Here is a 23,730-nt window from a genome sequence, read left to right as displayed (position 1 = left end):
GGAGACTATGTACACGCGGTGCTCTGTCTGTAGGAGACCCCAGTGCTGGGGTACGGGGTGCTGGGGAACACTGAGAGTGAGTATGTACACGCGGAGCTCTGTCTGTAGGAGACCCCAGTGTTGAGGTACGGGGTGCTGGGAGAACACTGAGAGTGAGTATGTACACGCGGAGCTCTGTCTGTAGGAGACCCCAGTGTTGGGGTACAGGGTGCTGGGGGAACACTGAGAGTGAGTATGTACACGCGGAGCTCTGTCTGTAGGAGACCCCAGTGTTGGGGTACGGTGTGTTGGGGGAACACTGAGAGTGAGTATGTACACGCGGAGCTCTGTCTGTAGGAGACCCCAGTGTTGTGGTACAGGGGTGCTGGGGAACACTGAAAGTGAGTATGTACACGCGGAGCTCTGTCTGTAGGAGACCCCAGTGCTGGGGTACGGGGTGCTGGAGAACACTGAGAGTCAGTATGTACACGCAGAGCTCTGTCTGTAGGAGACCCCAGTGTCGGGGGTTCGGGGTGCTGGGGGAACACTGAGAGTGAGTATGTACACGCGGAGACTATGTACACGCGGTGCTCTGTCTGTAGGAGACCCCAGTGCTGGGGTACGGGGTGCTGGGGAACACTGAGAGTGAGTATGTACACGCGGAGCTCTGTCTGTAGGAGACCCCAGTGTTGGGGTACGGGGTGCTGGGAGAACACTGAGAGTGAGTATGTACACGCGGAGCTCTGTCTGTAGGAGACCCCAGTGTTGGGGTACAGGGTGCTGGGGGAACACTGAGAGTGAGTATGTACACGCGGAGCTCTGTCTGTAGGAGACCCCAGTGTTGGGGTACGGTGTGTTGGGGGAACACTGAGAGTGAGTATGTACACGCGGAGCTCTGTCTGTAGGAGACCCCAGTGTTGTGGTACAGGGGTGCTGGGGAACACTGAAAGTGAGTATGTACACGCGGAGCTCTGTCTGTAGGAGACCCCAGTGCTGGGGTACGGGGTGCTGGAGAACACTGAGAGTCAGTATGTACACGCAGAGCTCTGTCTGTAGGAGACCCCAGTGTCGGGGTTCGGGGGGCTGGGGGAACACTGAGAGTGAGTATGTACACGCGGAGACTATGTACACGCGGTGCTCTGTCTGTAGGAGACCCCAGTGCTGGGGTACGGGGTGCTGGGGAACACTGAGAGTGAGTATGTACACGCGGAGCTCTGTCTGTAGGAGACCCCAGTGTTGGGGTACGGGGTGCTGGGAGAACACTGAGAGTGAGTATGTACACGCGGAGCTCTGTCTGTAGGAGACCCCAGTGTTGGGGTACAGGGTGCTGGGGGAACACTGAGAGTGAGTATGTACACGCGGAGCTCTGTCTGTAGGAGACCCCAGTGTTGGGGTACGGTGTGTTGGGGGAACACTGAGAGTGAGTATGTACACGCGGAGCTCTGTCTGTAGGAGACCCCAGTGTTGTGGTACAGGGGTGCTGGGGAACACTGAAAGTGAGTATGTACACGCGGAGCTCTGTCTGTAGGAGACCCTAGTGTTGGGGTACGGGGTGCTGGGGGAACACTGAGAGTGAGTATGTACACGGGGGAACAATGAAAGTGAGTATGTACACGCGGAGCTCTGTCTGTAGGAGGCCCCAGTGTTGGGGTACGGGGGTGCTGGGGGAACACTGAGAGTGAGTATGTACACGCGGAGCTCTGTCTGTAGGAGACCCCAGTGCTGGGGGAACACTGAGGGTGAGTATGTACACGCGGAGCTCTGTCTGTAGGAGACCCCAGTGCTGGGGTACGGGGTGCTGGGAAACACTGAGAGTGAGTATGTACACGCGGAGCTCTGTCTGTAGGAGACTCCAGTGCTGGGGTACAGGGTGCTGGGGGAACACTGAGAGCGAGTATGTACACGCGGAGCTCTGTCTGTAGGAGATCCCAGTGTTGGGGTACGGGGTGCTGGGGAACACTGAGAGTCAGTATGTACACGCGGAGCTCTGTCTGTAGGAGACCCCAGTGTTGGGGTACGGGGTGCTGGGGAACACTGAGAGTCAGTATGTACACGCGGAGCTCTGTCTGTAGGAGACCCCAGTGCTGGGGTACGGGGTGCTGGGGAACACTGAGGGTGAGTATGTACACGCGGAGCTCTGTCTGTAGGAGATCCCAGTGTTGGGGTACGGGGTGCTGGGGAACACTGAGAGTCAGTATGTACACGCGGAGCTCTGTCTGTAGGAGACCCCAGTGTCGGTTTACGGGATGCTGGGGAACACTGAGAGTCAGTATGTACACGCGGAGCTCTGTCTGTAGGAGACCCCAGTGCTGGGGTACGGGGTGCTGGGGGAACACTGAGAGTGAGTATGTACACGCGGAGATCTGTCTGTAGGAGACCCCAGTGCTGGGGTACGGGGTGCTGGGGGAACACTGAGAGTGAGTACGTACACATGGAGCTCTGTCTGTAGGAGACCCCAGTGATGGGGTACGGGGTGCTGGGGAACACTGAGAGTGAGTACGTACACATGGAGCTCTGTCTGTAGGAGACCCCAGTGTTGTGGTACAGGGGTGCTGGGGAACACTGAGAGTGAGTATGTACACGCGGAGCTCTGTATGTAGGAGACCCTAGTGTTGGGGTACGGGGTGCTGGGGAAACACTGAGAGTGAGTATGTACATGCGGAGCTCTGTCTGTAGGAGACCCCAGTGTTGGGGTACGGGGTGCTGGGGAACACTGAGAGTGAGTATGTACACGCGGAGCTCTGTCTGTAGGAGACCCCAGTGCTGGGGTACGGGGTGCTGGGGAACACTGAGAGTGAGTATGTACACGCGGAGCTCTGTCTGTAGGAGACCCCAGTGTTGGGGTACGGGGTGCTGGGGAACACTGAGAGTGAGTATGTACACGCGGAGCTCTGTCTGTAGGAGACCCCAGTGCTGGGGTGCTGGGGGAACACTGAGGGTGAGTATGTACACGCGGAGCTCTGTCTGTAGGAGACCCCAGTGCTGGGGTACGGGGTGCTGGGGAACACTGAGAGTGAGTATGTACACGCGGAGCTCTGTCTGTAGGAGACCCCAGTGCTTGGGTACAGGGTGCTGGGGGAACACTGAGAGTGAGTATGTACACGCGGAGCTCTGTCTGTAGGAGACCCCAGTGTTGGGGTACGGGGTGCTGGGGAACACTGAGAGTCAGTATGTACACGCGGAGCTCTGTCTGTAGGAGACCCCATTGTTGGGGTACGGGGTGCTGGGGAACACTGAGAGTCAGTATGTACACGCGGAGATCTGTCTGTAGGAGACCCCAGTGATGGGGTACGGGGTGCTGGGGGAACACTGAGAGTGAGTACGTACACACGGAGCTCTGTCTGTAGGAGACCCCAGTGTCGGGGTTCGGGGTGCTGGGGGAACACTGAGAGTGAGTACGTACACACGGAGCTCTGTCTGTAGGAGACCCCAGTGTCGGGGTACGGGGTGCTGGGGAACACTGAGAGTGAGTATGTACATGCGGAGCTCTGTCTGTAGGAGACCCCAGTGTTGGGGTACGGGGTGCTGGGGAACACTGAGAGTCAGTATGTACACGCGGAGCTCTGTCTGTAGGAGACCCCAGTGTTGGGGTACGGGGTGCTGGGGAACACTGAGAGTCAGTATGTACACGCGGAGCTCTGTCTGTAGGAGACCCCAGTGCTGGGGTACGGGGTGCTGGGGGAACACTGAGAGTGAGTACGTGCACGCGGAGCTCTGTCTGTAGGAGACCCCAGTGCTGTGGTACGGGGTGCTGGGGAACACTGAGAGTGAGTATGTACACGCGGAGCTCTGTCTGTAGGAGACCCAAGTGTTGGGGTACAGGGTGCTGGGGAACACTGAGAGTCAATATGTACACGCGGAGCTCTGTCTGTAGGAGACCCCAGTGCTGTGGTACGGGGTGCTGGGGAACACTGAGAGTGAGTATGTACACGCGGAGCTCTGTCTGTAGGAGACCCCAGTGCTGGGGTATGGGGTGCTGGGGAACACTGAGTGAGTATGTACATGCGGAGCTCTGTCTGTAGGAGACCCCAGTGTTGGGGTACGGGGTGCTGGGGAACACTGAGAGTCAGTATGTACACGCGGAGCTCTGTCTGTAGGAGACCCCAGTGTTGGGGTCCGGGGTGCTGGGGGAACACTGAGAGTCAGTATGTACACGCGGAGCTCTGTCTGTAGGAGACCCCAGTGCTGGGGTACGGGGTGCTGGGGAACACTGAGAGTGAGTATGTACACGCGGAGCTCTGTCTGTAGGAGACCCAAGTGTTGGGGTACAGGGTGCTGGGGGAACACTGAGAGTGAGTATGTACACGCGGAGCTCTGTCTGTAGGAGACCCCAGTGTTGGGGTACGGTGTGTTGGGGGAACACTGAGAGTGAGTATGTACACGCGGAGCTCTGTCTGTAGGAGACCCCAGTGTCGGGGTTCGGGGTGCTGGGGGAACACTGAGAGTGAGTATGTACACGCGGAGACTATGTACACGCGGTGCTCTGTCTGTAGGAGACCCCAGTGCTGGGGTACGGGGTGCTGGGGAACACTGAGAGTGAGTATGTACACGCGGAGCTCTGTCTGTAGGAGACCCCAGTGTTGGGGTACGGGGTGCTGGGAGAACACTGAGAGTGAGTATGTACACGCGGAGCTCTGTCTGTAGGAGACCCCAGTGTTGGGGTACAGGGTGCTGGGGGAACACTGAGAGTGAGTATGTACACGCGGAGCTCTGTCTGTAGGAGACCCCAGTGTTGGGGTACGGTGTGTTGGGGGAACACTGAGAGTGAGTATGTACACGCGGAGCTCTGTCTGTAGGAGACCCCAGTGTTGTGGTACAGGGGTGCTGGGGAACACTGAAAGTGAGTATGTACACGCGGAGCTCTGTCTGTAGGAGACCCCAGTGCTGGGGTACGGGGTGCTGGAGAACACTGAGAGTCAGTATGTACACGCAGAGCTCTGTCTGTAGGAGACCCCAGTGTCGGGGTTCAGGGTGCTGGGGGAACACTGAGAGTGAGTATGTACACGCGGAGACTATGTACACGCGGTGCTCTGTCTGTAGGAGACCCCAGTGCTGGGGTACGGGGTGCTGGGGAACACTGAGAGTGAGTATGTACACGCGGAGCTCTGTCTGTAGGAGACCCCAGTGTTGGGGTACGGGGTGCTGGGAGAACACTGAGAGTGAGTATGTACACGCGGAGCTCTGTCTGTAGGAGACCCCAGTGTTGGGGTACAGGGTGCTGGGGGAACACTGAGAGTGAGTATGTACACGCGGAGCTCTGTCTGTAGGAGACCCCAGTGTTGGGGTACGGTGTGTTGGGGGAACACTGAGAGTGAGTATGTACACGCGGAGCTCTGTCTGTAGGAGACCCCAGTGTTGTGGTACAGGGGTGCTGGGGAACACTGAAAGTGAGTATGTACACGCGGAGCTCTGTCTGTAGGAGACCCTAGTGTTGGGGTACAGGGTGCTGGGGGAACACTGAGAGTGAGTATGTACACGGGGGAACAATGAAAGTGAGTATGTACACGCGGAGCTCTGTCTGTAGGAGGCCCCAGTGTTGGGGTACGGGGGTGCTGGGGGAACACTGAGAGTGAGTATGTACACGCGGAGCTCTGTCTGTAGGAGACCCCAGTGCTGGGGGAACACTGAGGGTGAGTATGTACACGCGGAGCTCTGTCTGTAGGAGACCCCAGTGCTGGGGTACAGGGTGCTGGGAAACACTGAGAGTGAGTATGTACACGCGGAGCTCTGTCTGTAGGAGACCCCAGTGCTGGGGTACAGGGTGCTGGGGGAACACTGAGAGTGAGTATGTACACGCGGAGCTCTGTCTGTAGGAGACCCCAGTGTTGGGGTACGGGGTGCTGGGGAACACTGAGAGTCAGTATGTACACGCGGAGCTCTGTCTGTAGGAGACCCCAGTGTTGGGGTACGGGGTGCTGGGGAACACTGAGAGTCAGTATGTACACGCGGAGCTCTGTCTGTAGGAGACCCCAGTGCTGGGGTACGGGGTGCTGGGGGAACACTGAGAGTGAGTATGTACACGCGGAGATCTGTCTGTAGGAGACCCCAGTGCTGGGGTACGGGGGTGCTGGGGAACACTGAGGGTGAGTATGTACACGCGGAGCTCTGTCTGTAGGAGACCCCAGTGCTGGGGTACGGGGTGCTGGGGGAACACTGAGAGTCAGTATGTACACGCGGAGCTCTGTCTGTAGGAGACCCCAGTGCTGGGGTACGGGGTGCTGGGGGAACACTGAGGGTGAGTATGTACACGCGGAGCTCTGTCTGTAGGAGACCCCAGTGTCGGGGTACGGGGTGCTGGGGAACACTGAGGGTGAGTATGTACACGCGGAGCTCTGTCTGTAGGAGATCCCAGTGTTGGGGTACGGGGGTGCTGGGGGAACACTGAGAGTGAGTATGTACACGCGGAGCTCTGTCTGTAGGAGACCCCAGTGTTGGGGTACGGGGTGCTGGGGGAACACTGATAGTGAGTATGTACACGCGGAGCTCTGTCTGTAGGAGACCCCAGTGCTGGGGTATGGGGTGCTGGGGGAACACTGAGGGTGAGTATGTACACGCGGAGCTCTGTCTGTAGAAGACCCCAGTGCTGGGGAACGGGGTGCTGGGGAACACTGAGGGTGAGTATGTACACGCGGAGCTCTGTCTGTAGGAGACCCCAGTGTTGGGGTACGGGGTGCTGGGGGAACACTGAGAGTGAGTATGTACACGCGGAGCTCTGTTTGTAGGAGACCCCAGTGCTGGGGTACGGGGTGCTGGGGGAACACTGAGAGTGAGTACGTACACACGGAGCTCTGTCTGTAGGAGACCCCAGTGTTGGGGTACGGGGTGCTGGGGAACACTGAGGGTGAGTATGTACACGCGGAGCTCTGTCTGTAGGAGACCTCAGTGCTGGGGAACGGGGTGCTGGGGAACACTGAGGGTGAGTATGTACACGCGGAGCTCTGTCTGTAGGAGACCCCAGTGTTGGGGTACGGGGTGCTGGGGGAACACTGAGAGTGAGTATGTACACGCGGAGCTCTGTTTGTAGGAGACCCCAGTGATGGGGTACGGGGTGCTGGGGGAACACTGAGAGTGAGTACGTACACACGGAGCTCTGTCTGTAGGAGACCCCAGTGTTGGGGTACGGGGTGCTGGGGAACACTGAGGGTGAGTATGTACACGCGGAGCTCTGTCTGTAGGAGACCCCAGTGTTGGGGTACGGGGTGCTGGGGGAACACTGAGAGTGAGTACGTACACACGGAGCTCTGTCTGTAGGAGACCCCAGTGTTGGGGTACGGGGTGCTGGGGAACACTGAGGGTGAGTATGTACACGCGGAGCTCTGTCTGTAGGAGACCCCAGTGTTGGGGTACGGGGTGCTGGGGAACACTGAGAGTGAGTATGTACACGCGGAGCTCTGTCTGTAGGAGACCCCAGTGCTGGGGTACGGGGTGCTGGGGGAACACTGAGAGTCAGTATGTACACGCGGAGCTCTGTCTGTAGGAGACCCCAGTGCTGGGGTACGGGGTGCTGGGGAACACTGAGAGTCAGTATGTACACGCGGAGCTCTGTCTGTAGGAGACCCCAGTGTTGGGGTACGGGGTGCTGGGGGAACACTGAGAGTGAGTATGTACACGCGGAGCTCTGTCTGTAGGAGAACCCAGTGTTGGGGTACGGGGTGCTGGGGGAACACTGATAGTGAGTAGGTACACGCGGAGCTCTGTCTGTAGGAGACCCCAGTGCTGGGGTACGGGGTGCTGGGGGAACACTGAGAGTGAGTATGTACACGCGGAGATCTGTCTGTAGGAGACCCCAGTGCTGGGGTACGGGGTGCTGGGGGAACACTGAGAGTGAGTACGTACACATGGAGCTCTGTCTGTAGGAGACCCCAGTGATGGGGTACGGGGTGCTGGGGAACACTGAGAGTGAGTACGTACACATGGAGCTCTGTCTGTAGGAGACCCCAGTGTTGTGGTACAGGGGTGCTGGGGAACACTGAGAGTGAGTATGTACACGCGGAGCTCTGTATGTAGGAGACCCTAGTGTTGGGGTACGGGGTGCTGGGGAAACACTGAGAGTGAGTATGTACATGCGGAGCTCTGTCTGTAGGAGACCCCAGTGCTGGGGTGCTGGGGGAACACTGAGGGTGAGTATGTACACGCGGAGCTCTGTCTGTAGGAGACCCCAGTGCTGGGGTACGGGGTGCTGGGGAACACTGAGAGTGAGTATGTACACGCGGAGCTCTGTCTGTAGGAGACCCCAGTGCTTGGGTACAGGGTGCTGGGGGAACACTGAGAGTGAGTATGTACACGCGGAGCTCTGTCTGTAGGAGACCCCAGTGTTGGGGTACGGGGTGCTGGGGAACACTGAGAGTCAGTATGTACACGCGGAGCTCTGTCTGTAGGAGACCCCAGTGTTGGGGTACGGGGTGCTGGGGAACACTGAGAGTCAGTATGTACACGCGGAGATCTGTCTGTAGGAGACCCCAGTGATGGGGTACGGGGTGCTGGGGGAACACTGAGAGTGAGTACGTACACACGGAGCTCTGTCTGTAGGAGACCCCAGTGTCGGGGTTCGGGGTGCTGGGGGAACACTGAGAGTGAGTATGTACACGCGGAGCTCTGTCTGTAGGAGACCCCAGTGCTGTGGTACGGGGTGCTGGGGAACACTGAGAGTGAGTATGTACATGCGGAGCTCTGTCTGTAGGAGACCCCAGTGTTGGGGTACGGGGTGCTGGGGAACACTGAGAGTCAGTATGTACACGCGGAGCTCTGTCTGTAGGAGACCCCAGTGTTGGGGTACGGGGTGCTGGGGAACACTGAGAGTCAGTATGTACACGCGGAGCTCTGTCTGTAGGAGACCCCAGTGCTGGGGTACGGGGTGCTGGGGGAACACTGAGAGTGAGTACGTGCACGCGGAGCTCTGTCTGTAGGAGACCCCAGTGCTGTGGTACGGGGTGCTGGGGAACACTGAGAGTGAGTATGTACACGCGGAGCTCTGTCTGTAGGAGACCCAAGTGTTGGGGTACAGGGTGCTGGGGAACACTGAGAGTCAATATGTACACGCGGAGCTCTGTCTGTAGGAGACCCCAGTGCTGTGGTACGGGGTGCTGGGGAACACTGAGAGTGAGTATGTACACGCGGAGCTCTGTCTGTAGGAGACCCCAGTGCTGGGGTATGGGGTGCTGGGGAACACTGAGTGAGTATGTACATGCGGAGCTCTGTCTGTAGGAGACCCCAGTGTTGGGGTACGGGGTGCTGGGGAACACTGAGAGTCAGTATGTACACGCGGAGCTCTGTCTGTAGGAGACCCCAGTGTTGGGGTCCGGGGTGCTGGGGGAACACTGAGAGTCAGTATGTACACGCGGAGCTCTGTCTGTAGGAGACCCCAGTGCTGGGGTACGGGGTGCTGGGGAACACTGAGAGTGAGTATGTACACGCGGAGCTCTGTCTGTAGGAGACCCAAGTGTTGGGGTACAGGGTGCTGGGGGAACACTGAGAGTGAGTATGTACACGCGGAGCTCTGTCTGTAGGAGACCCCAGTGTTGGGGTACGGTGTGTTGGGGGAACACTGAGAGTGAGTATGTACACGCGGAGCTCTGTCTGTAGGAGACCCCAGTGTCGGGGTTCGGGGTGCTGGGGGAACACTGAGAGTGAGTATGTACACGCGGAGACTATGTACACGCGGTGCTCTGTCTGTAGGAGACCCCAGTGCTGGGGTACGGGGTGCTGGGGAACACTGAGAGTGAGTATGTACACGCGGAGCTCTGTCTGTAGGAGACCCCAGTGTTGGGGTACGGGGTGCTGGGAGAACACTGAGAGTGAGTATGTACACGCGGAGCTCTGTCTGTAGGAGACCCCAGTGTTGGGGTACAGGGTGCTGGGGGAACACTGAGAGTGAGTATGTACACGCGGAGCTCTGTCTGTAGGAGACCCCAGTGTTGGGGTACGGTGTGTTGGGGGAACACTGAGAGTGAGTATGTACACGCGGAGCTCTGTCTGTAGGAGACCCCAGTGTTGTGGTACAGGGGTGCTGCTGGGGAACACTGAAAGTGAGTATGTACACGCGGAGCTCTGTCTGTAGGAGACCCCAGTGCTGGGGTACGGGGTGCTGGAGAACACTGAGAGTCAGTATGTACACGCAGAGCTCTGTCTGTAGGAGACCCCAGTGTCGGGGTTCAGGGTGCTGGGGGAACACTGAGAGTGAGTATGTACACGCGGAGACTATGTACACGCGGTGCTCTGTCTGTAGGAGACCCCAGTGCTGGGGTACGGGGTGCTGGGGAACACTGAGAGTGAGTATGTACACGCGGAGCTCTGTCTGTAGGAGACCCCAGTGTTGGGGTACGGGGTGCTGGGAGAACACTGAGAGTGAGTATGTACACGCGGAGCTCTGTCTGTAGGAGACCCCAGTGTTGGGGTACAGGGTGCTGGGGGAACACTGAGAGTGAGTATGTACACGCGGAGCTCTGTCTGTAGGAGACCCCAGTGTTGGGGTACGGTGTGTTGGGGGAACACTGAGAGTGAGTATGTACACGCGGAGCTCTGTCTGTAGGAGACCCCAGTGTTGTGGTACAGGGGTGCTGGGGAACACTGAAAGTGAGTATGTACACGCGGAGCTCTGTCTGTAGGAGACCCTAGTGTTGGGGTACGGGGTGCTGGGGGAACACTGAGAGTGAGTATGTACACGGGGGAACAATGAAAGTGAGTATGTACACGCGGAGCTCTGTCTGTAGGAGGCCCCAGTGTTGGGGTACGGGGGTGCTGGGGGAACACTGAGAGTGAGTATGTACACGCGGAGCTCTGTCTGTAGGAGACCCCAGTGCTGGGGGAACACTGAGGGTGAGTATGTACACGCGGAGCTCTGTCTGTAGGAGACCCCAGTGCTGGGGTACAGGGTGCTGGGAAACACTGAGAGTGAGTATGTACACGCGGAGCTCTGTCTGTAGGAGACCCCAGTGCTGGGGTACAGGGTGCTGGGGGAACACTGAGAGTGAGTATGTACACGCGGAGCTCTGTCTGTAGGAGACCCCAGTGTTGGGGTACGGGGTGCTGGGGAACACTGAGAGTCAGTATGTACACGCGGAGCTCTGTCTGTAGGAGACCCCAGTGTTGGGGTACGGGGTGCTGGGGAACACTGAGAGTCAGTATGTACACGCGGAGCTCTGTCTGTAGGAGACCCCAGTGCTGGGGTACGGGGTGCTGGGGGAACACTGAGAGTGAGTATGTACACGCGGAGATCTGTCTGTAGGAGACCCCAGTGCTGGGGTACGGGGGTGCTGGGGAACACTGAGGGTGAGTATGTACACGCGGAGCTCTGTCTGTAGGAGACCCCAGTGCTGGGGTACGGGGTGCTGGGGGAACACTGAGAGTCAGTATGTACACGCGGAGCTCTGTCTGTAGGAGACCCCAGTGCTGGGGTACGGGGTGCTGGGGGAACACTGAGGGTGAGTATGTACACGCGGAGCTCTGTCTGTAGGAGACCCCAGTGTCGGGGTACGGGGTGCTGGGGAACACTGAGGGTGAGTATGTACACGCGGAGCTCTGTCTGTAGGAGATCCCAGTGTTGGGGTACGGGGGTGCTGGGGGAACACTGAGAGTGAGTATGTACACGCGGAGCTCTGTCTGTAGGAGACCCCAGTGTTGGGGTACGGGGTGCTGGGGGAACACTGATAGTGAGTATGTACACGCGGAGCTCTGTCTGTAGGAGACCCCAGTGCTGGGGTATGGGGTGCTGGGGGAACACTGAGGGTGAGTATGTACACGCGGAGCTCTGTCTGTAGAAGACCCCAGTGCTGGGGAACGGGGTGCTGGGGAACACTGAGGGTGAGTATGTACACGCGGAGCTCTGTCTGTAGGAGACCCCAGTGTTGGGGTACGGGGTGCTGGGGGAACACTGAGAGTGAGTATGTACACGCGGAGCTCTGTTTGTAGGAGACCCCAGTGCTGGGGTACGGGGTGCTGGGGGAACACTGAGAGTGAGTACGTACACACGGAGCTCTGTCTGTAGGAGACCCCAGTGTTGGGGTACGGGGTGCTGGGGAACACTGAGGGTGAGTATGTACACGCGGAGCTCTGTCTGTAGGAGACCCCAGTGCTGGGGAACGGGGTGCTGGGGAACACTGAGGGTGAGTATGTACACGCGGAGCTCTGTCTGTAGGAGACCCCAGTGTTGGGGTACGGGGTGCTGGGGGAACACTGAGAGTGAGTATGTACACGCGGAGCTCTGTTTGTAGGAGACCCCAGTGATGGGGTACGGGGTGCTGGGGGAACACTGAGAGTGAGTACGTACACACGGAGCTCTGTCTGTAGGAGACCCCAGTGTTGGGGTACGGGGTGCTGGGGAACACTGAGGGTGAGTATGTACACGCGGAGCTCTGTCTGTAGGAGACCCCAGTGTTGGGGTACGGGGTGCTGGGGGAACACTGAGAGTGAGTACGTACACACGGAGCTCTGTCTGTAGGAGACCCCAGTGTTGGGGTACGGGGTGCTGGGGAACACTGAGGGTGAGTATGTACACGCGGAGCTCTGTCTGTAGGAGACCCCAGTGTTGGGGTACGGGGTGCTGGGGAACACTGAGAGTGAGTATGTACACGCGGAGCTCTGTCTGTAGGAGACCCCAGTGCTGGGGTACGGGGTGCTGGGGGAACACTGAGAGTCAGTATGTACACGCGGAGCTCTGTCTGTAGGAGACCCCAGTGCTGGGGTACGGGGTGCTGGGGAACACTGAGAGTCAGTATGTACACGCGGAGCTCTGTCTGTAGGAGACCCCAGTGTTGGGGTACGGGGTGCTGGGGGAACACTGAGAGTGAGTATGTACACGCGGAGCTCTGTCTGTAGGAGAACCCAGTGTTGGGGTACGGGGTGCTGGGGGAACACTGATAGTGAGTAGGTACACGCGGAGCTCTGTCTGTAGGAGACCCCAGTGCTGGGGTACGGGGTGCTGGGGGAACACTGAGAGTGAGTATGTACACGCGGAGCTCTGTCTGTAGGAGACCCCAGTGTTAGGGTACGGGGTGCTGGGGGAACACTGAGAGTGAGTATGTACACGCGGAGCTCTGTCTGTAGGAGGCCCCAGTGTTGGGGTACGGGGTGCTGGGGGAACACTGAGAGTGAGTATGTACACGCGGTGCTCTGTCTGTAGGAGACCCCAGTGCTGGGGTACGGGGTGCTGGGGGAACACTGAGAGTCAGTATGTACACGCGGAGCTCTGTCTGTAGGAGACCCCAGTGTTGGGGTACAGGGTGCTGGGGGAACACTGAGAGTGAGTATGTACATGCGGAGCTCTGTCTGTAGGAGACCCCAGTGTTGGGGTACGGGGTGCTGGGGGAACACTGAGAGTGAGTACGTGCACGCGGAGCTCTGTCTGTAGGAGACCCCAGTGCTGGGGTACGGGGTGCTGGGGGAACACTGAGAGTGAGTATGTACACGCGGAGCTCTGTCTGTAGGAGACCCCAGTGTTGGGGTACGGGGTGCTGGGGGAACACTGAGAGTGAGTATGTACACGCGGAGCTCTGTCTGTAGGAGACCCCAGTGTTGGGGTATGGGGGTGCTGGGGAACACTGAGGGTGAGTATGTACACGCGGAGCTCTGTCTGTAGGAGACCCCAGTGCTGGGGTACGGGGTGCTGGGGGAACACTGAGAGTCAGTATGTACACGCGGAGCTCTGTCTGTAGGAGACCCCAGTGTTGGGGTACGGGGTGCTGGGGGAACACTGAGAGTGAGTATGTACACGCGGAGCTCTGTCTGTAGGAGACCCCAGTGTTGGGGTATGGGGGTGCTGGGGAACACTGAGGGTGAGTATGTACACGCGGAGCTCTGTCTGTAGGAGACCCCAGTGCTGGGGTACGGGGTGCTGGGGGAACACTGAGAGTCAGTATGTACACGCGGAGCTCTGTCTGTAGGAGACCCCAGTGTTGGGGTACGGGGTGCTGGGGGAACACTGAGAGTGAGTATGTACACGCGGAGCTCTGTCTGTAGGAGACCCCAGTGTTGGGGTTCGGGGTGCTGGGGGAACACTGAGAGTGAGTATGTACACGCGGAGCTCTGTCTGTAGGAGACCCCAGTGTTGGGTACGGGGTGCTGGGGGAACACTGAGAGTGAGTATGTACACGCGGAGCTCTGTCTGTAGGAGACCCCAGTGCTGGGGTACGGGGTGCTGGGGGAACACTGAGAGTGAGTATGTACACGCGGAGCTCTGTCTGTAGGAGACCCCAGTGCTGGGGTACGGGGTGCTGGGGGAACACTGAGAGTCAGTATGTACACGCGGAGCTCTGTCTGTAGGAGACCCCAGTGCTGGGGTACGGGTGCTGGGGGAACACTGAGAGTGAGTATGTACACGCGGAGCTCTGTCTGTAGGAGACCCCAGTGTTGGGGTACGGGGTGCTGGGGAACACTGAGGGTGAGTATGTACACGCGGAGCTCTGTCTGTAGGAGATCCCAGTGTTGGGGTGCGAGGTGCTGGGAACACTGAGAGTTAGTATGTACACGCGGAGCTCTGTCTGTAGGAGACCCCAGTGCTGGGGTACGGGGTGCTGGGGGAACACTGAGAGTGAGTATGTACACGCGGAGCTCTGTCTGTAGGAGACCCCAGTGTTGGGGTACGGGGTGCTGGGGGAACACGGAGAGTGAGTATCTACACGCGGAGCTCTGTCTGTAGGAGACCCCAGTGTTGGGGTACGGGGTGCTGGGAGAACACTGAGAGTAAGTATGTACACGCGGAGCTCTGTCTGTAGGAGACCCCAGTGTTGGGGTACGGGGTGCTGGGGGACACTGAGGGTGAGTATGTACACGCGGAGCTCTGTCTGTAGGAGACCCCAGTGCTGGGGTACGTGGTGCTGGGGGAACACGGAGAGTGAGTATGTACACGCGGAGCTCTGTCTGTAGGAGACCCCAGTGTTGGGGTACGGGGTGCTGGGGAACACTGAGAGTGAGTATGTACACGCGGAGCTCTGTCTGTAGGAGACCCCAGTGCTGGGGTATGGGGTGCTGGGGAACACTGAGGGTGAGTATGTACACGCGGAGCTCTGTCTGTAGGAGACCCCAGTGTTGGGGTACGGGGTGCTAGGGAAACACTGAGAGTGAGTATGTACACGCGGAGCTCTGTCTGTAGGAGACCCCAGTGTTGGGGTACGGGGTGCTAGGGAAACACTGAGAGTGAGTATGTACACGCGGAGCTCTGTCTGTAGGAGACCCCAGTGTTGGGGTACGGGGTGCTGGGGAACACTGAGAGTGAGTATGTACACGCGGAGCTCTGTCTGTAGGAGACCCCAGTGTTGGGGTACGGGGTGCTGGGGAACACTGAGAGTGAGTATGTACACGCGGAGCTCTGTCTGTAGGAGACCCCAGTGCTGGGGTCTCCAACAGGGTGTGGTATAGGGTACCGACAGTCAGGATCCCGACAGTCATTAGCCCGATGTCGGGATCCCGATTGCCCGGACCCAGACAGCATAGTGAGCGCAACAAAGCCCCTTGCGGGCTCGCTGCACTTGCCACGCTGTGGGCACGGTGGCTCGCTACGCTCGCCACCTATTCTATTCTCCCTCTAGGGGGGTCGTTGACCCCATGAGGGAGAATAGCCGGTGGCCGTCGGGCACCTGTCTGTCGGCGTTTTGATAGTCGGGATCCCGACGTTGGGTAAATGACTGTCGGTATCCCGACTGTTGGGATCCCGACTGTCAGGGACCGCGTCCAGCACCCCACTACAGACAGCCAAAATTCACATTATGCCACATGAAATCAGCCAAAAATCCGGAACAGAGAGACGGAAAGCAAGGAAATAGGGACAGAGAGTGACAGTGAGGACAGAAAGAATGACAGCAGGGACAAAGAAAGTGGTGACAGGGACAGCAGGGAAAGGTAGACGGACAGAACAGCATATAAAAAATATATATTATATATACAATTCCAGCTCTGTCTGTTGGGGACCATAGTGTTGGGGTACGGGGTGCAGAGAACACTGATTCAGTTTCCGTCATGTTACAGGATAGTGAGCGGGACTTTGGGACCGGTGTAGGAGATCTCCTGTACGTACACAAACTACCGGATGATTGCCGCAGCCCAGAGAGGTACGTGTGCTAATTCCCGTGGCTGTGTGTCCTCAGCACTGGCTGCACTACTCTACCAATACATTATACTCCATACACTCCGGATCTGTGTGCCTTTCTGTCTGGGCTTGGGAGGGCCCACCTACCCCTGATGCCTGCACTGTCACCCATCATATAAATGCAGTCCGTCCCCCCCCCCCTCCATGACTGCCCTGTCTCCCATCATATACACACAGCTCCCCCCCCCCCCCCCCCTCGGTGACTACTTGTCTCCGATTATATACACACAGCCCCCCCCCCCCCCCTGATGACTGCTTGTCTCCCATCATATACACACAGCCCCCCCCCCCTGATGACTGGCCCTCTCTCCCATCATATACACGCAGTCCCCCCCCTGATGACTGCCCTGTCTCCCATCATATACACGCAGCCCTCCCCCCTCCATGACTGCACTGTCACCCATCATATACACACAGTCTGATGACTGCCCTGTCTCCCATCATATACACACAGTCCCCCCCTGATGACTGCCCTGTCTCCCATCATATACACGCAGTCCCCCCCTGATGACTGCCCTGTCACCCATCATATACACGCAGTCCCCCCCTGATGACTGCCCTGTCCCCATCATATACACGCAGTCCCCCCCTGATGACTGCCCTGTCACCCATCATATACACACATAGTCCCCCCCCCCCCTGATGACTGCCCTGTCTCCAATCATATACACGCAGTCCCTCCCCTGATCACTGCCCTGTCTCCCATCATATACACACAGTCCCCCCCTGATCACTGCCCTGTCTCCCATCATATACACACAGTCCCCCCCTGATGACTGCCCTGTCTCCCATCATATACACGCAGTCCCCCCCTGATGACTGCCCTGTCTCCCATCATATACACACAGTCCCCCCCTGATGACTGCCCTGTCCCCCATCATATACACGCAGTCCCCCCCCTGATGACTGCCCTGTCTCCCATCATATACACACAGTCCCCCCCTGATCACTGCCCTGTCTCCCATCATATACACGCAGTCCCCCCCCTGATGACTGCCCTGTCTCCCATCATATACACGCAGTCCTCCCCTGATCACTGCCCTGTCTCCCATCATATACACGCAGTCCCCCCCCTGATGACTGCCCTGTCTCCCATCATATACACGCAGTCCCTCCCCTGATCACTGCCCTGTCTCCCATCATATACACACAGTCCCCCCCTGATGACTGCCCTGTCTCCCATCATATACACACAGTCCCCCCCTGATGACTGCCCTGTCTCCCATCATATACACGCAGTCCCCCCCTGATGACTGCCCTGTCTCCCATCATATACACGCAGTCCCCCCCTGATGACTGCCCTGTCTCCCATCATATACACACATAGTCCCCCCCTGATGACTGCCCTGTCACCCATCATATACACACAGTCCCCCCCTGATGACTGCCCTGTCTCCCATCATATACACACAGTCCCCCCCTGATGACTGCCCTGTCTCCCATCATATACACACAGTCCCCCCTGATGACTGCCCTGTCACCCATCATATACACACAGTCCCCCCCTGATGACTGCCCTGTCTCCCATCATATACACACAGTCCCCCCTGATGACTGTTCTGTCTTCCATCATCTACACGCAGTCCCCCCTGATGACTGCCCTGTCTCCCATCATATACACACATAGTCCCCCCTGATGACTGCCCTGTCACCCATCATATACACACAGTCCCCCCCTGATGACTGCCCTGTCTCCCATCATATACACGCAGTCCCCCCTGATGACTGCCCTGTCACCCATCATATACACACAGTCCCCCCCTGATGACTGCCCTGTCACCCATCATATACACACAGTCCCCCCCTGATGACTGCCCTGTCTCCCATCATCTACACGCAGTCCCCCCCTGATGACTGTTCTGTCTTCCATCATCTACACACAGTCCCCCTGATGACTGCCCTGTCTCCCATCATATACACACAGTCCCCCCCTGATGACTGCCCTGTCTCCCATCATATACACACAGTCCCCCCTGATGACTGCCCTGTCTCCCATCATATACACACAGTCCCCCCCTGATGACTGCCCTGTCTCCCATCATATACACACAGTCCCCCCCTGATGACTGCCCTGTCACCCATCATATACACACAGTCCCCCCCTGATGACTGCCCTGTCTCCCATCATATACACACAGTCCCCCCCTGATGACTGTTCTGTCTTCCATCATCTACACGCAGTCCCCCCTGATGACTGCCCTGTCTCCCATCATATACACACATAGTCCCCCCCTGATGACTGCCCTGTCACCCATCATATACACACAGTCCCCCCCTGATGACTGCCCTGTCTCCCATCATATACACGCAGTCCCCCTGATGACTGCCCTGTCACCCATCATATACACACAGTCCCCCCCTGATGACTGCCCTGTCACCCATCATATACACACAGTCCCCCCCTGATGACTGCCCTGTCTTCCATCATCTACACGCAGTCCCCCCCTGATGACTGTTCTGTCTTCCATCATCTACACACAGTCCCCCCTGATGACTGCCCTGTCTCCCATCATATACACACAGTCCCCCCCTGATGACTGCCCTGTCCCCCATCATGTACACGCAGTCCCCCCTGATGACTGCCCTGTCACCCATCATATACACGCAGTCCCCCCCTGATGACTGCCCTGTCCCCCATCATATACACACAGTCCCCCCTGATGACTGCCCTGTCTCCCATCATATACACACAGTCCCCCCCTGATGACTGCCCTGTCTCCCATCATATACACACAGTCCCCCCTGATGACTGCCCTGTCTCCCATCATATACACACAGTCCCCCCCTGATGACTGCCCTGTCTCCCATCATATACACACAGTCCCCCCCTGATGACTGCCCTGTCACCCATCATATACACACAGTCCCCCCTGATGACTGCCCTGTCTCCCATCATATACACACAGTCCCCCCCTGATGACTGTTCTGTCTTCCATCATCTACACGCAGTCCCCCCTGATGACTGCCCTGTCTCCCATCATATACACACATAGTCCCCCCCTGATGACTGCCCTGTCACCCATCATATACACACAGTCCCCCCCTGATGACTGCCCTGTCTCCCATCATATACACGCAGTCCCCCCTGATGACTGCCCTGTCACCCATCATATACACACAGTCCCCCCCTGATGACTGCCCTGTCACCCATCATATACACACAGTCCCCCCCTGATGACTGCCCTGTCTTCCATCATCTACACGCAGTCCCCCCCTGATGACTGTTCTGTCTTCCATCATCTACACACAGTCCCCCCTGATGACTGCCCTGTCTCCCATCATATACACACAGTCCCCCCCTGATGACTGCCCTGTCCCCCATCATGTACACGCAGTCCCCCCCTGATGACTGCCCTGTCACCCATCATATACACGCAGTCCCCCCCTGATGACTGCCCTGTCCCCCATCATATACACACAGTCCCCCCTGATGACTGCCCTGTCTCCCATCATATACACACAGCCCCCCCCCCTGATGACTGCCCTGTCACCCATCATATACACACAGTCCCCCCTGATCACTGCCCTGTCTCCCATCATATACACACAGTCCCCCCTGATGACTGCCCTGTCACCCATCATATACACACAGTCCCCCCCTGATCACTGCCCTGTCTCCCCATCATATACACACAGTCCCCCCCTGATGACTGCCCTGTCTCCCATCATATACATGCAGTCCCCCCTGATGACTGCCCTGTCCCCCATCATATACACGCAGTCCCCCCCTGATGACTGCCCTGTCACCCATCATATACACACAGTCCCCCCCTGATGACTGCCCTGTCTCCCATCATATACACACAGTCCCCCCCTGATGACTGTTCTGTCTCCCATCATCCACACGCAGTCCCCCCTGATGACTGCCCTGTCTCTCATCATATACACAAGCTCAGTCAGGGCTGATGGTTCCCGTACACTAGTGCCATGTGTCAGATTGTACGTCATTTACTACTTATTGCGATCCAATGTGCGGTCCTGTGTGTCATCAGTCGTATCCACTGTTGAAGTACCATAGGTCAGCCTTCTGACTATGTCAACCAATGCTATGTCGACCATTTTCATGTGTACACCTAGTCACTTTCAAACTAGTGATTGCCGACCCCCTATACCGTAACAGTGACTGTCAGCTGCTGGCGTGGTACAGTACAGTACACATCTGTGATTCCACAATGAGGCAGCAGGTGGCGATGTTCTCTGGGAATTTGAGAATGATCCATTGTACAGTATTTACAGCTATTTATATCTTATATAGATGTATATAGACATCGGCTTTACCCCAGTGTATTAGAAGCCAATTAACCGACCAGGCTAAATCACACATTTAAAAATCAATATAAAAAATAGTTTTTTGGTAAATGTGCATTTTAGCCCATGAAAGTCTGAGGACGGTTTAAATGTATTCTGTATACCACAAGTGGGGGCACACTGACGGCTGGGACAGTGCAAGGAGAGAACAGGGGGGCTCAGAATAAGGGGCGTGGATCGTTTTATCAACCATATTTAGGTCAACAGTCATTAGGTCGACACTGTTGGGTCGACAGGTGAGACGGTCGACAGTGTTCTAGGTCGACATGGGACAAGGTCGACATGGGTTTAGGTCAACACATGTGTTAGGTTGACATGGGTTAGGTCGACAGGTCGTTAGGTCGACATGGGTTTTTTCACTTTTTTTTACCCTAATGTGGACACAGTCGACATGGACACAGCTGGAGGTGAACCACAGCCCCTCGCAATGCTCGCTTCGCTCGTGATGCTTTGGGCACTATCTTATTCTCCCGCCACGCCCTAGTGGATGGTAGGGCATGAAATACCGCCTGTCGGCACATGTCGGCTCAAAAAACAGTGAAAAAAACCATGTCGACCAAACGATCTGTCGACCTAACGCATGTGTCAACCGAAACTCATGTCGACCTTGTCCCATGTCGACCTAGACACCTGTGTGACCTAATGACTGTCGACCTAACTGTGGTGGACAATACGACCGTATCGGAGAGGTAACCTGAGAGGGGGATTGGGGAGGGGAACCCATAGGCTTTGGGGAGCAGGTGCATTGTCTGGGGGTGTATAGAGCTGTGCAGGTTGGTACATAGGGGCCTCAGAGAACTGACGCGTATTCCTTCTTACACTCTCAGGGGTGCGGGCAGTAATCCGCTAGTTACAGGCCTACCACGAGGATAAACGCGGGGGCCCCATGATGCTGAGGAGCCCCATAAACGCGGGGGGCCCCATGATGCTGAGGAGCCCCATAAACGCTTTCTGTATCTATAGAACATTTCATTCCACTTGTAGCAATGAACCCTGATATTAGATGTAAACTATACTGTGATTGGTCGCTATAAGTCACATGTCCCTGTCTTCTGTTTTGTCAGCCGGGAATTGTACAACATGTGTAAGCCCCATGGAGACACTACGGAGATGTTTGCTAATAGTTCCAGCTGTCGGAGGAGAAGACTCAATGAGGATGGTCCAGGCAGCAATGCCCGCCAGGTGGGCACCATCCTAACCCTAACCAGGCAGCAATGCCCGCCAGGTGGGCACCATCCTAACCCTAACCAGGCAGCCAATGCCCGCCAGGTGGGCACCATCCTAACCCTAACCAGGCAGCAATGCCCGCCAGGTGGGCTCCATCCTTACCCTAACCAGGCAGCAATGCCCGCCAGGTGGGCACCATCCTAACCAGGCAGCAATGCCCGCCAGGTGGGCCCCATCCTAACCCTAACCAGGCAGCAATGCCCGCCAGGTGGGCACCATCCTAACCCTAACCAGGCAGCAATGCCCGCCAGGTGGGCTCCATCCTAACCAGGCAGCAATGCCCGCCAGGTGGGCTCCATCCTAACCCTAACCAGGCAGCAATGCCCGCCAGGTGGGCTCCATCCTAACCAGGCAGCCAATGCCCGCCAGGTGGGCTCCATCCTAACCCTAACCAGGCTGCAATGCCCGCCAGGTGGGCACCATCCTAACCCTAACCAGGCAGCAATGCCCGCCAGATGGGCTCCATCCTAACCCTAACCAGGCAGCAATGCCCGCCAGGTGGGCACCATCCTAACCCTAACCAGGCAGCAATGCCCGCCAGGTGGGCTCCATCCTAACCCTAACCAGGCAGCAATGCCCGCCAGGTGGGCACCATCCTAACCCTAACCAGGCAGCAATGCCCGCCAGGTGGGCTCCATCCTAACCCTAACCAGGCAGCAATGCCCGCCAGGTGGGCACCATCCTAACCCTAACCAGGCAGCAATGCCCGCCAGGTGGGCTCCATCCTAACCCTAACTAGGCAGCAATGCCCGCCAGGTGGGCACCATCCTAACCCTAACCAGGCAGCAATGCCCGCCAGGTGGGCTCCATCCTAACCCTAACCAGGCAGCAATGCCCGCCAGGTGGGCACCATCCTAACCCTAACCAGGCAGCAATGCCCGCCAGGTGGGCTCCATCCTAACCAGGCAGCAATGCCCGCCAGGTGGGCACCATCCTAACCCTAACCAGGCAGCAATGCCCGCCAGATGGGCCTCATCCTAACCCTAACCAGGCAGCAATGCCCGCCAGGTGGGCTCCATCCTAACCAGGCAGCAATGCCCGCCAGGTGGGCACCATCCTAACCCCTAACCAGGCAGCAATGCCCGCCAGATGGCCCGATCCTAACCCTAACCAGGCAGCAATGCCCGCCAGGTGGGCTCCATCCTAACCCTAACCAGGCAGCAATGCCCGCCAGGTGGGCACCATCCTAACCCTAACCAGGCAGCAATGCCCGCCAGGTCGGCACCATCCTAACCCTAACCAGGCAGCAATGCCCACCAGGTGGGCTCCATCCTAACCAGGCAGCAATGCCTGCCAGATGGGCCCCATCCTAACCCTAACCAGGCAGCAATGCCCGCCAGGTGGGCTCATCCTAACCCTAACCAGGCAGCAATGCCCGCCAGGTGGGCCCCATCCTAACCAGGCAGCAATGCCCGCCAGGTGGGCTCCATCCTAACCCTAACCAGGCAGCAATGCCCGCCAGGTGGGCTCCATCCTAACCAGGCAGCAATGCCCGCCAGGTGGGCCCCATCCTAACCCTAACCAGGCAGCAATGCCCGCCAGGTGGGCTCCATCCTAACCCTAACCAGGCAGCAATGCCCGCCAGGTGGGCCCCATCCTAACCCTAACCAGGCAGCAATGCCCGCCAGGTGGGCCCCATCCTAACCCTAACCAGGCAGCAATGCCCGCCAGGTAGGCTCCATCCTAACCAGGCAGCAATACCCGCCAGGTGGGCTCCATCCTAACCCTAACCAGGCAGCATTGCCCGCCAGGTGGGCTCCATCCTAACCCTAACCAGGCAGCAATGCCCACCAGGTGGGCCCCATCCTATCCCTAACCAGGCAGCAATGCCCGCCAGGTGGGCCCCATCCTAACCCTAACCAGGCAGCAATGCCCGCCAGGTGGGCCCCATCCTAACCCTAACCAGGCAGCAATGCCCGCCAGGTGGGCACCATCCTAACCCTAACCAGGCAGCAATGCCCGCCAGGTGGGCTCCATCCTAACCAGGCAGCAATGCCCGCCAGGTGGGCTCCATCCTAACCCTAACCAGGCAGCAATGCCCGCCAGGTGGGCACCATCCTAACCCTAACCAGGCAGCAATGCCCGCCAGGTGGGCTCCATCCTAACCCTAACCAGGCAGCAATGCCCGCCAGGTGGGC

At 57.8% G+C, this 23,730-nt stretch overlaps 1 protein-coding gene across 2 annotated transcripts in view; it reads left to right on the top strand.

Annotated features, from left to right (window-relative positions):
* LOC146043102 (uncharacterized) overlaps positions 1-23,730 on the top strand; it is an 82,740-nt gene that overhangs the window by 46,405 nt on the left and 12,605 nt on the right. For both annotated transcript variants that reach the window (XM_083163529.1, XM_083163528.1), the window contains exons 21-22: positions 15,937-16,019; positions 21,430-21,547. In XM_083163529.1, the coding sequence (XP_083019655.1) occupies positions 15,937-16,019; positions 21,430-21,547 (201 nt within the window). The remainder of the gene's footprint in view (positions 1-15,936; positions 16,020-21,429; positions 21,548-23,730) is intronic.

Source organism: Crinia signifera, chromosome 19 (genome assembly GCF_055691185.1).
Source record: "Crinia signifera chromosome 19, ASM5569118v1, whole genome shotgun sequence".
Lineage (NCBI taxonomy): Eukaryota > Metazoa > Chordata > Amphibia > Anura > Myobatrachidae > Crinia > Crinia signifera.
Note: the sequence above shows the minus strand (reverse complement) of the source record. Positions and strands in the feature narration are given on the sequence as shown.